General features: G+C 39.9%; 1 protein-coding gene across 5 annotated transcripts in view; it reads left to right on the top strand.

Annotated features, from left to right (window-relative positions):
* Positions 1 to 14,332, top strand: part of LOC134540498 (trichohyalin-like) — a 34,431-nt gene that overhangs the window by 2,957 nt on the left and 17,142 nt on the right. For 3 of the 5 annotated variants that reach the window (XR_010076447.1, XM_063383316.1, XM_063383317.1), the window contains exons 2-5: positions 3,768 to 7,375; positions 7,752 to 8,481; positions 11,026 to 11,167; positions 14,159 to 14,311. Coding sequence is in view for 4 of the 5 variants with exons in the window: in XM_063383316.1 (XP_063239386.1) it covers positions 3,809 to 7,375; positions 7,752 to 8,481; positions 11,026 to 11,167; positions 14,159 to 14,311 (4,592 nt within the window). In the remaining variant the exon portion in view is untranslated. The remainder of the gene's footprint in view (positions 1 to 3,767; positions 7,376 to 7,751; positions 8,482 to 11,025; positions 11,168 to 14,158; positions 14,312 to 14,332) is intronic. The other 2 variants (XM_063383319.1, XM_063383318.1) reach the window with 2 other exon arrangements.

The following is a 14,332-nucleotide window of genomic DNA, read 5'->3' as shown; positions in this document are numbered from 1 at the left end:
CTTAACATGCAATCACGGTTTTCACTCTCACATACCAGTAACTGGATAAGGTCCTTTAGCTGTGATTTTTCTAAATTAATAGCACTTAAAAGGAGGATTGGATTCTGGTATATTGAGAAAAAACAGACCTAATGTGTACTTGGCTGACTGTGACGCACCATTTTGGCCGCAGCTCACAGAATTTAGAAAATCCTATCTTATCACAAGGAAATTTCTCTGTGTATGCTGTGTGTAATTCCTTAAGATTGCAGAGTATTAGGCGCTCATGTTCAGAAAAATTTTTGTGTACACTAACCTTAATTTTGGCAACCTGACATTAGTGTGCTGTTTTCATCTGCTTGATAAAAATTGGTAACTTTTTCAACAACTTCAGCAGAAATGTTTTGACCTTGCAAAAGCTCAGGATATGAAAGAATTCCTTTTTCTTTCACCAAATGTCGTGATTTTCTTGCTATGTACTCAGAAACATTGAATTCTGTTGAAATTTTCATTTGTGACTAGGAATTAGGTGCAACTGCTAAAATGTGTAACTTCTCCCTTATGGATGTTGCATATTTCAATTTTTCTTTCATATGACTTATTATAAAATTGGTCACTTGAATTCCTCTTAAGGGGCCCGCCTACCTGGTCACACAGACGGTGTGCAGAGCTTCAGGAGAAACAACGCGATTTCAAAACTACTCAAGATATCTGAGTGGGGTATATTTACGAAAAGCATTTAAGAGTTCGTGGGGCCCGAAAAGTACTTTTAATTTTGTATCATGTTTTGAAACTGTATTTCTAGAAGAGTTAAAATGGCTGAAACGCATGTTTTCAGAGTAATTTTTAGGTGTAAAACAAGTGGTACAGATTCTTGAAAGCACTTAAGGGGCTTGCATTACACCTTTATCTTCATTTCCCCGTAATATAAAAATACGGTCACCGCACAAATTTCACAGTTATCAATTGACGACGAGAAGACTGCGCGCCAGTTCAGAGCCTTGAGCTTAGAGGCGATACCGCGCTAGAAATACCTTCGAGCGTCGCGCTTATAATCCCGCCTCACTAACACACATACACCCCTGACGAGGCGGGCCCCTTAATAACTGACTCTTCAGGTAAGTCTTCATCAGTACTTCCTTCAAACTGCAATTCATCTTCTGGTAGCTTCAGAACTGCTGCTACTTTTGATTTCACTTTACTTTTGACTTCAGCTATCTTTCTTTTACCATACACTAATTTTGAATGCTTTGAGAGTCCCTTTAGTTTTAAGGGTGATACATCAAGAGTACTCATGCTTAAATTCAAATCTTCCTTTTCAAATGGTGTAGTGTCACTAAGGTCTTCATTCGTAGGTGTAACCTGTGAGGGACTGGGCCTTCCTCTTTGTTAGAATTATTGTGAATTTTCAAACTCTTGTTCTTGAAATAACTTTGCCCTACAGTTGGAACACAGCTTTTCTCCATTTGAAGAGATAAAGGTCTTATGCCATATTTTATAGACCTTTTGTGTTTCTTTGCTGGGTCACAAATTTTTTTCTAAAAGCTTCCCCGTAATATTTGATGTGTGATGCATAGTGGTGTGAACATATACTTGAATTTGAATGCAGTGTGAATCCATCTATCCTCCAAAGCAGAATTTCTTTTTCTTCATCAGGAAGTTCAGCAATATTAAGAATAATCTTATTGTCTGTGTGTGTATTTATATGACATACAGAATTAATAAATAAAAACCAACGTTACACTTTTCATATAAACTGGTAGCCATTGTAGATTGTAAAAAAAACCTGTCAGTTTTGCCCACTTCTGTCAGAAAATACAAAGCAAATATCTTATCAAACCAGCTACATGTCAACACTCAAACATTAACAGTCATCGATTAAACAATCCCAGACAACTTGTTGACGTGCACAGAAAAATAGCAGCTCCTAAGACTCCCACACATTGGACAACCTGTGACTAATATCTTCTATAGGATAACCCTACAGTAAACACTTAGATGATGCAATATAATTGCATCATGTACATTTAAGCACGAAGATGCAATATTATGCTGACTGAGTTACCAAACATTAGTTGAACCATAACTTTTCTTCAAACATTTTCTTCTTCTTTTCATTTCTATTTTTCATATATAGGTCTAAAGTATATTAAATGTGCATTTCCAAAAAGGTTAGATCATTATTGCAAACATTTTTGCAAACATTTTTGCAATAAATATTTTACTACATATTTGCTTTTACAAATTATTTTGTAATCGTAAAACTGATTTATAATGATTTTAACCACTTCTTTCACAAAGAATTTGTTTTTATAAAGAAGGAAGGTAAATATGCAAAAATTTTATTTCACCATTTTGTAGTAAATTTTGTGCTCTTTCTAGTGGTACCAAGCCTGAGATTATAAAGATTAATAGAAAACAGTTATAATTGGATTACTGAACTAATGTTTACAATTTTTGGTAATTAATTTTTTCTACTTCTAACATAAATTGCACATAATTATGGGCATTTAATTACATTTTGAGAGTGATGTTTGAAATCTACGTAAAATTCTGAATACATATGGTGGAATTCACGATTCTACATTAGTAATTGTTATTAGAAATGTCAGTTGAAGCATGTGTCACTCGACTTTAGTAGCGGATTAAAAAAAATTTCACCAAACAGAAGGAAACTTAAAAAGGGCTTTAAATTCCAAAGTAAAGCCAATGTTCCAAAAATGAAAAATACTGGTTCTTATATTTGTCTGAAGATACCATGTATGTACCAAATTTCATCCAAATTTGAGATGGTGGGGTGGACACCCCTGGATGATCTGGCATGGAAGCTCAGAAAACAGACCACATAAGCTATGTTTGTATTTACATATTTTATTTGTCAGCCTTGGATTTTATGTGCTTGGATCCATAATCTCTCTATCACATCAAACTTTCAAAGAATGTATCAACACACGCTAATTGCAGCTTGCAAACAGCTAGATTTGTCCCTTACGGATGCAGCCTTTAGCAAAGTATCTTATATATAGTTAGGCTCATCACTGTATTAATGATAGCGTAACGCTGTGAGTTAGTGCCTGCCTGCAGAATGCCTGACGTGAGGCGGGAAGTCGCCCACCAGGCGTCCGAGGCCGGGACTCTGAAGAGAGCCGCACTTGCTGTTTTACACACAGCAACACTTTCATATGTTTTAGGTATATCTTTTAACAAGTGCATTTGAATGTTTCACCAAAAGATGGCATTAGAAGTTAAGGAAGAGGTTTAATTTTTTTTATTTAATTTGTGAGATTTTAATCATTCCTTTTACTTTACTAATTTGAATAGTTAACTTCGCAAATAAAGTAAATATTCAATTAATAGTTGAAAATCAATTTTGATTACGTATGTCTTCATAGTTCATTAAAGATTATTGAATGAGACGATTCACACACAATTTAGTTTTACAAAAGGTTCTTCATTAAAAAAACAATTTTTTGTCAAATACTTTTATATAAAAATAAATAAATAAACACTCACACACACACACATATATATATATATATATATATATATATATATATATATATATATATATATATATATATATATATATATATATGCTTTAGGCTTGAGTTGGGTGTAAAGATTCAAATTGTAATAGAACTAGTAGTTGCATTAGGACTGAAGTGAGCATTACGCATTGCTTAATTCAGGCCAAATGCAAACATTTTTCTTGTTTGTACGTATTTAAGTTGTGTAAGCAGCTTATGTGTAGAAATGTGATTTTTCACAGTATTTTCTCTTATGTGCAGGTGCAAAGTAAATTGGAGATGCTAAAGAGTCGGGGGCCCAGATGAGTGGTCTGGCTGGGAAGAGGATAGAAGAGGGTAGTGAGGATGTTGGGACAGGCCAGTCCGGCCTGGTGGTAGCAGGCGCAATGGCCATCAAAGAGGGCTCTGTGGAGCACAGTGAGAGGCTGGCTAGAGAGGAGGCAGAGACGCTCTGTCAGGGAGGGCAACGTAACGCTCTCTTCCAAGCAAACACCTGTGCCAAGCAACTGTCTGAACGACTGTGTGTCCAGAGCTGCTCCCAGCCGGTGAAGAAGGGAACGCTTCTTCCTGTTAAAAAGTCGTTAAATTCAGCAGTCAGCCCCTTCTTGAGACCGAACAGCTCTGTCGTCAATAGCTCGTTGCTAGAGGCAATACACAAGGTTATTAATGGCGACTCTGCGGTGACCACAGATCAAGCAAACACAGTAGCAGAAGGGCAACATCTTGGGCTGCACAAGGTAGTTCCGGTGAGAAATACTCCCGTATTGTTGCGAATGCTCCCAACAAACAACGTGTTGGTGAAACAGGATGGCAGTCACGTGACATCAACCTCCAAGGACCATGCCATGTCCCGAAATGCTACGTGTGAATCAGTAATACCTCACAATGGCCATGTTTTGCAGCGAAAACCCATGTTGGTCAATGGTCATGTACCTAACACACCACTAGCTCCAACATCTGTTGGAATGATATCGGTCAAAGGAAAAGATAACTGTCCAAAGGCTTCTGCCAACAAGAAAAGCACTGCACCTGAATTACAAACAATATTAGAATATGTAAATTCTAAATGGTCCCCAAAGCTGCAGAAGAAAGACTTAGTCGTTAATAATTCAGTAATTTGCAAGACTTCGTTAGCCTCGAAAAGCAGACCAATATACCACCCTGCAGCTCGTTCAAATTTCAAGGAGGATGTGCCATTGTTGCAGAGACTAGATTTGTCTATTGGCGGTGTCTCATTGCCTAAGCCTGCGATAGATGTAGGCATCAGAAAGACTGAAGTTAAGAAACAGAATGTTTGTCTGTTGGATCGCCCATCTCCATTTAACATTGAGGAAAATTGCAGTAGAATTACATCTCGACAAGTTCCATTTAAAGATGTTCCACTGTTGCAGAGGACAGACTTAGGTGTTGATAATATCCTTCCTTGCAAGCGACCTGGCAACATGTCCAGCAAAAATGGGAGTAATAATGTTATTGATTGCTCTTCGATAAATGACACAGCTGCTGAACACCTATCTGCACATCACTCTGCTATCTTGAATAGAGAGGCATTTTTGCAAGGGAAAGATCAGACTTTTCATGATCTGTCATCCTGTGAGCCAATGACAAACTCATACTGCAAAGAAATGGCAGTTACGGGGAAGAGAGATGATCTCTTCAACCATGTGTCAGAAGAAGAACCAGCAACCAAAAGAAGCAAGATAATTGTACCTCAGTTAGATTCACTAATGTTGCAGAGGAAATATCCGACTTTTAATGATGTGTTAAATGACAGGCCAGTGATGGCTACTTACAGCATAAGGGATTTTGAAGGCGACCAGACAGACCTCACAAACACTCCAGTAATGCTAGTCGGTAGTGCAAAACATCAGGAAAGAATGAACTGTCTTACTCTCCAGAATAAGAAATCTTTTTTGCAGAAGATGAACAGAGTTAATAATATTGAATCTATCTGCCAGCCTACGGTGAATTCAGACAGGAAGAAAGAAGTTTGTAAGAGCATCAGTAGTCCTTTTCGGTATACGGATATAGAGAAATCCATTACTGAAGCCAGTGATTTACAGAAACCAATTAGGTCAGTAGGTTCCAATGCACAAGAGACTTGTCCATCTGTCAACAAAGCAATTAGGTCGGGTGATACTCATGTACAGCTGGATCATTCATATGTCAGCAGTGTAGTTAGATCATGTGATACTGAGGTACATAAGAATGACCCTCCTGTCAGCACTGTAGGAATTCCTCAAGTTATAGTATGTGTGAACGGAAGGGAAATAAGGCTGGAGGAGGAGCATGTGGATTCTTCAGGTAACACAATCAGGGAAGAAGCTTCACATGTGCACAATCATTCTCATCAGTCCCTTGTTGAGGAATATTGTAGTTTTGAAACTGAAAGCAGGAAGCAGCAGCAGCAGGCTGCAGTGTCTGTTGACGTGAATGATGTCTCCAAAGAGAAGTGCGCTCCCCAAATAATAGTTCCTTCATCCATGGACAATAGCGCTGTTGTACATTATCCTCAGAGCGACTCATCGTTAATAAACATTCAGGAGAAAGGAGATAATGAAGATAAAAATTTAATCCAGGATAACTGCAACTTCATTGGTGTGAATGATTCAGCTATCGAAGGATCTGCTAGGCCACGCTATTCAATTTCTGCAACGGATACCCAAGTATTATCAGAAAATTGTCAAATCCTCTCATCTGATCAACAATCTGTATCTGAGGAAAGAAGACAAGAAGTGAAACTTAATGTTTCTTTCACAGATTTTACAAATCCCCACATTAGCCTACACCATGATAAAGCTCACAGTATCAGTGGTGACTGCTTGATAACCCAACAGTCTGTGCTCTTAAATAATACAGAAATGGCTTCCGAAGGGACGGATAGTTTCACAAATAAGCAGACTAGCCAAGAGTGTGACATCACGCAGGAGATGAATGTGCATGCAGAAAATCCTTTCCTGTGGCACGCAAGGGAGGAGACTGTAGACTCAACTTTCGAGCCATCGCCAGCTAGTGGTCACAGGGAAGCCATTATTGAAGGGTCAAGTAGTACTACAGGCCTACAATCTCCCAACATGTTTGAGGTAGATCCAGATCAGCAATATTCAGTTCCTCTTGAAAATATGGGGTTATGGTACATCAAAGAGGAGATTGTTGAGAATGACTTGACTTACTCACCAACTCAAGAAACAGGTAATAAGGAACAGATTTTCAAAAATCATGATAGTGACATGTTAAAACATGCAGAGAAAGATTGTAGTAACACGCATAAAGCTGGTGAACAAAATTCAGTCTCGCTTGCAAATACAGTGCTGTGGCAAGTGAAAGAAACTTTGGCAGAGTTTGACTCATCCAGCCAACTACCACCCTCCCAAGGCAGCAGTCGGAATAGAGTCTTCGAGGAACAAGTCATCAACGTGCCGACAAAGAGCGGCTCAGCCGTCACCAACCCGCCTGTCACCAACCCGCCTGTTACATACCAGTTAACGCCTTCTGTCAAAAGTACCAATATAGGTTTGAACGTCAACTATCAGAGTGTTGGACGCTCCAGTCCCAACCAATTGCCAAAGCCCACAATCCACAGGATAGGGTTTCTTCAGCAGGGAAGATGTGCCACATCTCCAATTCTTCATCGAGGGTGTGCCACATCTTCAAATCTTCAGCGAGGATGTGCCACATCTCCAATTTTTCATCGAGGGTGTGCCACATCCTCAAATCTTCAGCAAGGATGTGCCACATCTCCAATTCTTCATCGAGGAAGTGCCACATCTCCAATTCTTCAGCGAGGTTGTGCCACATCTCCATTGCTCCAGCGAGGATGTGCTACAACTAACAGCACACCCGGAAGAGGCCCAGTTTCTGCATGCAATGCAAGTGTTCTTCACTTTTCATTATTTGTTTAGTAGTGCTTTATTCATGCATTATTAAGAGTCATGTAGTGCTGGAACGAAGAAACAATTCTAGTACCAACTTCTTATTATGCGTTCTTTCTCTAGATAAGTTTTTTTTAGTCATTGTTGTGTTTTTTAAGTGTGTTGTTACTATGCCTGCTATATTAGTCTATTTATGCTTTACCGCAAAAGCAGGGATTCTGTATTCTCTAGCAAGGCCTTTAAGTGTCTTTCCTTTATAGTAGTGTTTGGATATTTTTTCACATTGAAATTTTGCTGTTGTACTATGCAAGTCTTTTGTTTGTTTTGGTCCATGTTACGCTTTCCTTCAAAATTTTTTTTCGTTTCCTTGCAGATCGTTATCTCGATGCGTCCCAACTTGCGGCCACACTTGCCAGGTTTGGTTCGCCAGCGCTGCCCCATGCCCCTGGAAAGGGAGTTTGACGTAGCCGTCTCGCCCACCTTGAGTTCAGAGGTTGTGGTCAAAAGACCTGTTCCAGCGACCGTAGAACTAATAAAGAGGGTTAAGGAGAAATTGGGTGAGTCAACTGGTGTAGTATCAGTGCATGCGGGTAATGTGGACAAGCAAGTGTCAATGCCACAGAACGTCAGCTGTGCCAAGCCCCTTCCTGGTAAGGAGTCTCTGAGCAGCAGGGTCCACTCTGGGTCGGTAACGGAAAGGGCCAGCTTCAGCGAGGGTGCCAGTTCTGTCTGCGACAGTCAAAAGAAGCAAGTCACGAACATCCCGTCGCTGGCGAGCAAGAGCCGTCCAGACGCAAACTCCGGCTCTGACGTCACGGTTGCTAGCGGACCCTGTCGTGCCGCTCCGCTGGGCTCGGGCTCGTCCCGGCGGCTGGTCGGAGGCCTGTACGCCGACGTGATCCGGGAGACAAACGTGACCCCGGAGCCCGTGAAGAAAGCTGGGCGGAAGGGCTACTGGAAGTTCAGTGAGTGGCAGCAGTCGGACGAGAGCAAACTCGACAAGCTCAACCACGGCAAATTCCAGACGTTCTCGCAGTTTCGAGCTCAGCAGGTGACCTCACGGGCACGGGCTGGATGGATCACCTGTGCCAGAGCTGTCGAATGTAACTACCTTAACTGCTCATCTGTTCTAGGAATTAAGGCTTTACCTCACATATTGTTGTGCATTTCTTTGTTGCTTATTTCTAATCATGATGAAGTTGTGTGTTTAATCGCATAATCGTCGCACATTTTATCCTAAAACCAAGTTTGAAAAGTAGGGGTGCAATTTTTTGCAAGAGAAGCATTTTTGGTGAGGTAAAGTTATTCATAAAAACAAAACGTATTACATGGAAAGTACGCTTAACTAAAAATTAAAGCATACAAAGCCCGTCAAACAGTTAAAATTAATAAAGTGCAATTTTAAATAGAAAAATTAAAACTGTGACTGAAACGTCAGATGTAACTAACGCATAACTATCGTTATAGTACACATTAATGACTAAAGAGTGCGGGCTATCAAATGTAGTTTACATGGCACGAGACAGAGTGCGCGCATTGCATGCAGTCGGCGAACTATCAATATTCGACTACGTCCGCGCACTCAGTGAAGGCATTAACGTAACCAAACAAAAATTATACCAACTAGCACTGGCTACATTTTTATATCAGCTACACAGAGGTGTTGAAGAAAAACATATAAAGTTATAACGTTTAAAAGTCTTTAAAAGAACAATTACATTGGACAAATTCTTAATAAGTAAGCAGTAATATCTGAACGAATAATAGATTTCAACTTTAAAATACATTGTTTTATATGAGTCAAGTTTATGGGCATAAATAACATATATCTTATTGAGAAAATTGCGGGACCGAAACATTTGACAGTATTGGATGGGAAAGTGTATGGTGCGGGTACATCTTAAACAAGTTTTACTGTAATTTTAATTACTTTACTTTCCAATTATAACTACCAAACTGCCTGACAGCAAATTGAAAACCATTTGTCATTGCATGGTGCTTTATTCTGTCATGTTTACTACCTACACAAAGCGTTTGTTATCGAACAGCGGGACCAAAAATATAATGTGATTTTTATGCAAGAATTTTTTCCCCCAAATTTTTGCGCCTTAAAATGGTGCAACGATTATGCAATAACACACAGAAATGGTACAAATACTGTATCATATCTGCTAATAGAATTAGCTACAAACACAAAGCAAAATGCTTATCTAGTGAAACATCAGCAGGAATTGTACTGAATGAAATGTAATGGCATGGAAATGCCAAAACTCAACATGTCAGGTAGAGCAGAGCCTTAATGTCTGTTATAAAGAAATTTTAATTTTTGGTCTCGTTCCCCTACCTTCCAGGTGTTATGTGGACAACTGTATGAATTTTGTGGAGAGGATAAGTTGTGTATTGTGAAACAACTTTTGTCTGGTAACCAATTTCCAGGGATGCCCAATAGGTGGGAAGTTCACGATGCGTGCAGGAGCTGCATGTCGCCTGCCTTTCGAGCCACACGCCCACCCGGGCACACATACGGTGCGCAGAGCTTCAGGAAAAACAAGCGATTTGAAAACTACTCAAGATATCCGAGTGTAGTCTGCTTACGAAAAGCATTTAAGAGTTCGCTGAGGACCGAAAAGTACTTTTGATTTTGGATTAAGTTTTTAAACTATATTTTTAGAAGAGTTAAAATGGCTAAAACTCATTATTTCAGAGTAATTTTTAGGCGTAAAACACCCGGTACAGATTCTTAAAAGCACTTAAGGGACTTGCATTACACCTTTACCTTCATTTTTATACCACATAACGTTACGGTCACCGCTCAAATTTCACAGTTATTCTATGATGACGAGAAGACTGCGTGCCAGTTCAGAGCCTTGCGCTTAGAGGCATCACCACGCTAGAAGCACCACCAGGCGTCGCGCTTATCAACCCGTCTCACTAACACAGACACACCCCTGACGAGGCGGGCCCCTTAACGGTCACATCGAGAGTCGCTTACAGAGAGCTGTGACGTTATTTTGAGGAGTCAGGAGGTGTGTGGGCATCCCCCTAGCCTTTCTGAAAGTGTCCGCCAGGCTACGCACCTGTGTTGCAGCGTTCGCAACCAAGATGGTGAACACTATCGACAATGTAGCCTGTTGATGGTCAGTCATTTGGTGACTTGCTTGTATTGTGAACGTTGTACCGATCAGGTGCTAGGGACAAATGTTTCATGTTAACACCTTGTGTGGTAAAGAGGCATCTTTGTAATTTTGTTTTCCCGACTAAATTTGTTTCATGAGACACGAGTTATGAAACCTAGCATTTTGATGGTGTAAAACCAAGTATCTAATTAAAATGTAGTAACCCAAATAGCTGACATAAAAAAATATTTATTTAAATTAATACATATTATATATATAAAGTAAAAAAATTATTAACTAGGCATTTTGTGCCTGTCAAGTAAGATCATCTTCAAGCATTGGCAGTTAAGTTAAGGATTTTATAAAACATAGGGGATGCAGAATTTCAAGAAATAAATAGCCTCCAACTGTAGACACATATCCATAGAAACAAAGTAGTTTCGCCGAGCACTGCCTGTTCCGGCAGTGTGTAGTCACAGACGTGCCTGTGCGCGAGGGATACGGGAAGCTAACGCTGGCCGTTGCTGTCAGCAGCGTCCCCCCCCCGCGGCCGCGAGCCTGCCTGCGCCGCCGCCGACGCGAGCTCGGCAGGGGCGTGGCCCGTGCAGTGTCGCGGGCCCCAGCAGCCGAGCAGACCCGCCAGGATACTGCCGGACAAGCTGCAGACCGACTGGTGAGTGGGGTCCCTGTGACGCCCGATGAAAGATCATTCAGAACTGTCCAGCTCACAGATGGACGTAGTTATGCGAAAAGGAACCAACCCACATGAAACCTATTCTGAGTATTTTGAAGTTAAAGTTAATTATAATTTGTATATTCTCGTATTGATAACATTATGTGGGTATGATTTTAACATTCTAGTATATAAATACTGATATAAATATAGCAACGACGGTACGATCAACCTTGTACTATTTTAATTTATTTTCAAATAAAATATAACAAAATTGTGGGTTGGTTCCTTTTTGCATAACTACGTCCAAATTGAGTCATAATTATACATCGCCCTGTCAAAGTAATAGAGCTACATCTAAAAAAAAATGTGAAATTGAGCTAAGATCGCCAATGGAAACAACATCTGCCAATCTTACCAATGTAATAAGGCCATACCTGAATATTGAAGAATAACGGTCGAAAAACGATGTTGCGATGGACGCAAGTCTGAAATTTAACCATGTTATTGCAATAATATAGCCTCTTGTTTAATTGTGTTAAAAGTTTCTACTTTTGACATGTGGCCGTATTACTTTGACAGTACGATGACACCTATTTCATAACCTGTTAGTATTAATCTAATAAAAAAGTAAAATCATGCTTGAACTCAATTGTTCAAAAAAAGTACCCAGTGCTTATTTCCATTAATAATGTGTCAAAACACAAAGTCTACCAAAATAAAATATATTGAATATAATTTAGTAATTTTACCGGATCATCGAACTTCATTATAGTGGTTTTAACAGGATCACGAAAGAGAAAAATAATATACAGTACTACGGTATTTAAAACAAGTTGTGTGGCTGGAAGGCTCACTACCACAAAGCCCGCAGCTCACTGTGAGTAGCACCTATCGCGCTAAACTTAAGAACTTTCAAAAATGTCAACAAAAGATACGTGTGATGCAGGGAGCCTACTCTTTGTTAAACTAATTAAACAGCTGCCGAAAAAATAACTAAATAGTATTTTTTTGTAAAGCATCACAACAACTATAAGCATTTTTACAAAAGGGTAAGGGTGGGAGCTTAGCTAGTAGTGTAGCAAAATTTCCTGGAAATTATTTTGTTTATACTTTACTGTGATAATCTTAAAAGAAAAGGTTACATTGGTTACAAATTGAAATTTATATGATTGACTTCAAAAAGAGCCAATTAACAGTAGATTTATAATCACTTTATTTAAATAAAATTATGATTAAAATATACTTCAACAAAAAAAAAAGGCACTTATAATTAGCCTTGAAGTTTAAAGACCAAAAAAGGGAGTCATGGCAATAGCTTGCTAAACTTTGTGGGTTATTTAAAAAAATTCTAAATTTCCTTGCAAATGCACTGTACTTTCAAACAGTTAATCACATCACGAAAATTCATCATTATTCACGCAAAGTATATTTATTACTTTGCTTATGGGGTGCCATTTTCTGTGTAATCGGGAAGCTGTTAACAGCACGAACTTATGAAAAACGTGTCTTGAAATCAGTGCCTGGGTGAATTGAAAACTCCGGCGATAGTTTAAAATATAATTCTATCAACAAAGCTGCCATCTTCTTATGCAGACTCGTTGAACAGGGAGGACTTAGATGACCATTGTTCAGGTTCTCGACACCGCCCACCAAGAGCGATGACCATACCTTGGTCAACAGGAAGCTCTCGCCGCCGATTTGCACACACACGGAACCCAGCGAAAATCTTAATGTATTACATCAGGTGATATTCCAGACTCGCCTAAACACAATGTTTCTCGTCCCGATGCCATCGCTAAATTATAACATTCGTTCCATTCATAATTCCGGTGCTCTCCTGTGAAACGCACCCATGCGTCATGCTGTCTCGCTGGGCACTCGCTTTTCCTAAATTGCCAAAAAACAGATGTTCCTTGTTCTCTACCTCCCATCTCTGGCCTTTCCTGGAAGGGTGGCGCACCAATCACACGCAAATACGTTAAAAAATTACATTTTATAATGATCCCACACTTGAACCATAAAGCCCTAATAACCCACTATGTTAAATATAAATATTAAATATCTTATAAAAAATACTACTTATAATAATACATACTAAAATCTATGTATAAAAATTACAATAAAAATACATTAAACTTCTCTAAGAATCTAGTAGCTCTAGGCTCTACCAATCTTTGCCCATAGTCACCAGCATTACCAACTAAATTTTACACCACCCACAAATTACTAAAAGAAATACAAATTAAAAAAACTAACCAAATTTAAAATAAATACCAGAGCTATTAACATCATGAAATTAACGTTCTCATTTAAATTTTTTATTGAGTTCAGAGTCCTCGGAGTTACAGTTGCAATTAGGTAGCTGTTCGGTAGAAAGCTAAAATACAAATGAGCATTGGTCTTCTTCGAAAAAAATAATAATGGAAATGTAACCTGCTAGAAAACACAGTACTGAAATGAAAGTTGCGGGATGTAACCATAAAACTGTGTTCTTTAATTTGCGCACGGCTGTAGGTCTACTTAATCTTGTTTGTCAGTTATGCTGCTGCTCAAGTTGGTGTACCGAGGGTTGTGCTTTCAGTGTGTACCTGAATCCACCTTTACTTACTTACACATTTTATAGTGTGCATTCAAAAACTTTGTGGGGGCGAAAGTAGTTATTTCTGGTTGCCATAAGGGTGGTTGAGTGGTTCGGATGACTCGGCTCCCAACCAAGACAACCTGGGTTGGATTCTCGGCGGGTCGGAACTCGGAACTTTCGCAAGTGGGAGACGTGGTAGACATTGCCGGAGTTTCTCAGAGTTCTCCCGCTTAAGTTCATCAATGCTAATGACCCCCCCCCCCCCCCCATGTCGACGAGTTGTCGATCCTTTTATCACTACGCCATTCTTTCTTGCTGCCGGAGTGCTTGCGCGCGTTGCCTCCGGCGACCGGGAAGGTGCGCGTTGTGGACAAGCGTCGTATGACAGTGCTAATTATTTTGCGCAGCAAGGAAGAGGTGCAGGGGCGGTGGGAACGCTTGAAGCGGAGGGGACGGCCCAAGAAGAGGCACACCTTCGACCACCCGACTCATCCGGACGACAGGCCGAGCGAGACCATGATGGACCTGATGTACAGCAACCCTCCGTCGAACCCCATGAGGTGAGCACCCAGCTCGTCTCT

The sequence above is a fragment of the Bacillus rossius genome, chromosome 16 (genome assembly GCF_032445375.1).
Source record: "Bacillus rossius redtenbacheri isolate Brsri chromosome 16, Brsri_v3, whole genome shotgun sequence".
Classification (NCBI taxonomy): domain Eukaryota; kingdom Metazoa; phylum Arthropoda; class Insecta; order Phasmatodea; family Bacillidae; genus Bacillus; species Bacillus rossius.
Note: the sequence above shows the minus strand (reverse complement) of the source record. Positions and strands in the feature narration are given on the sequence as shown.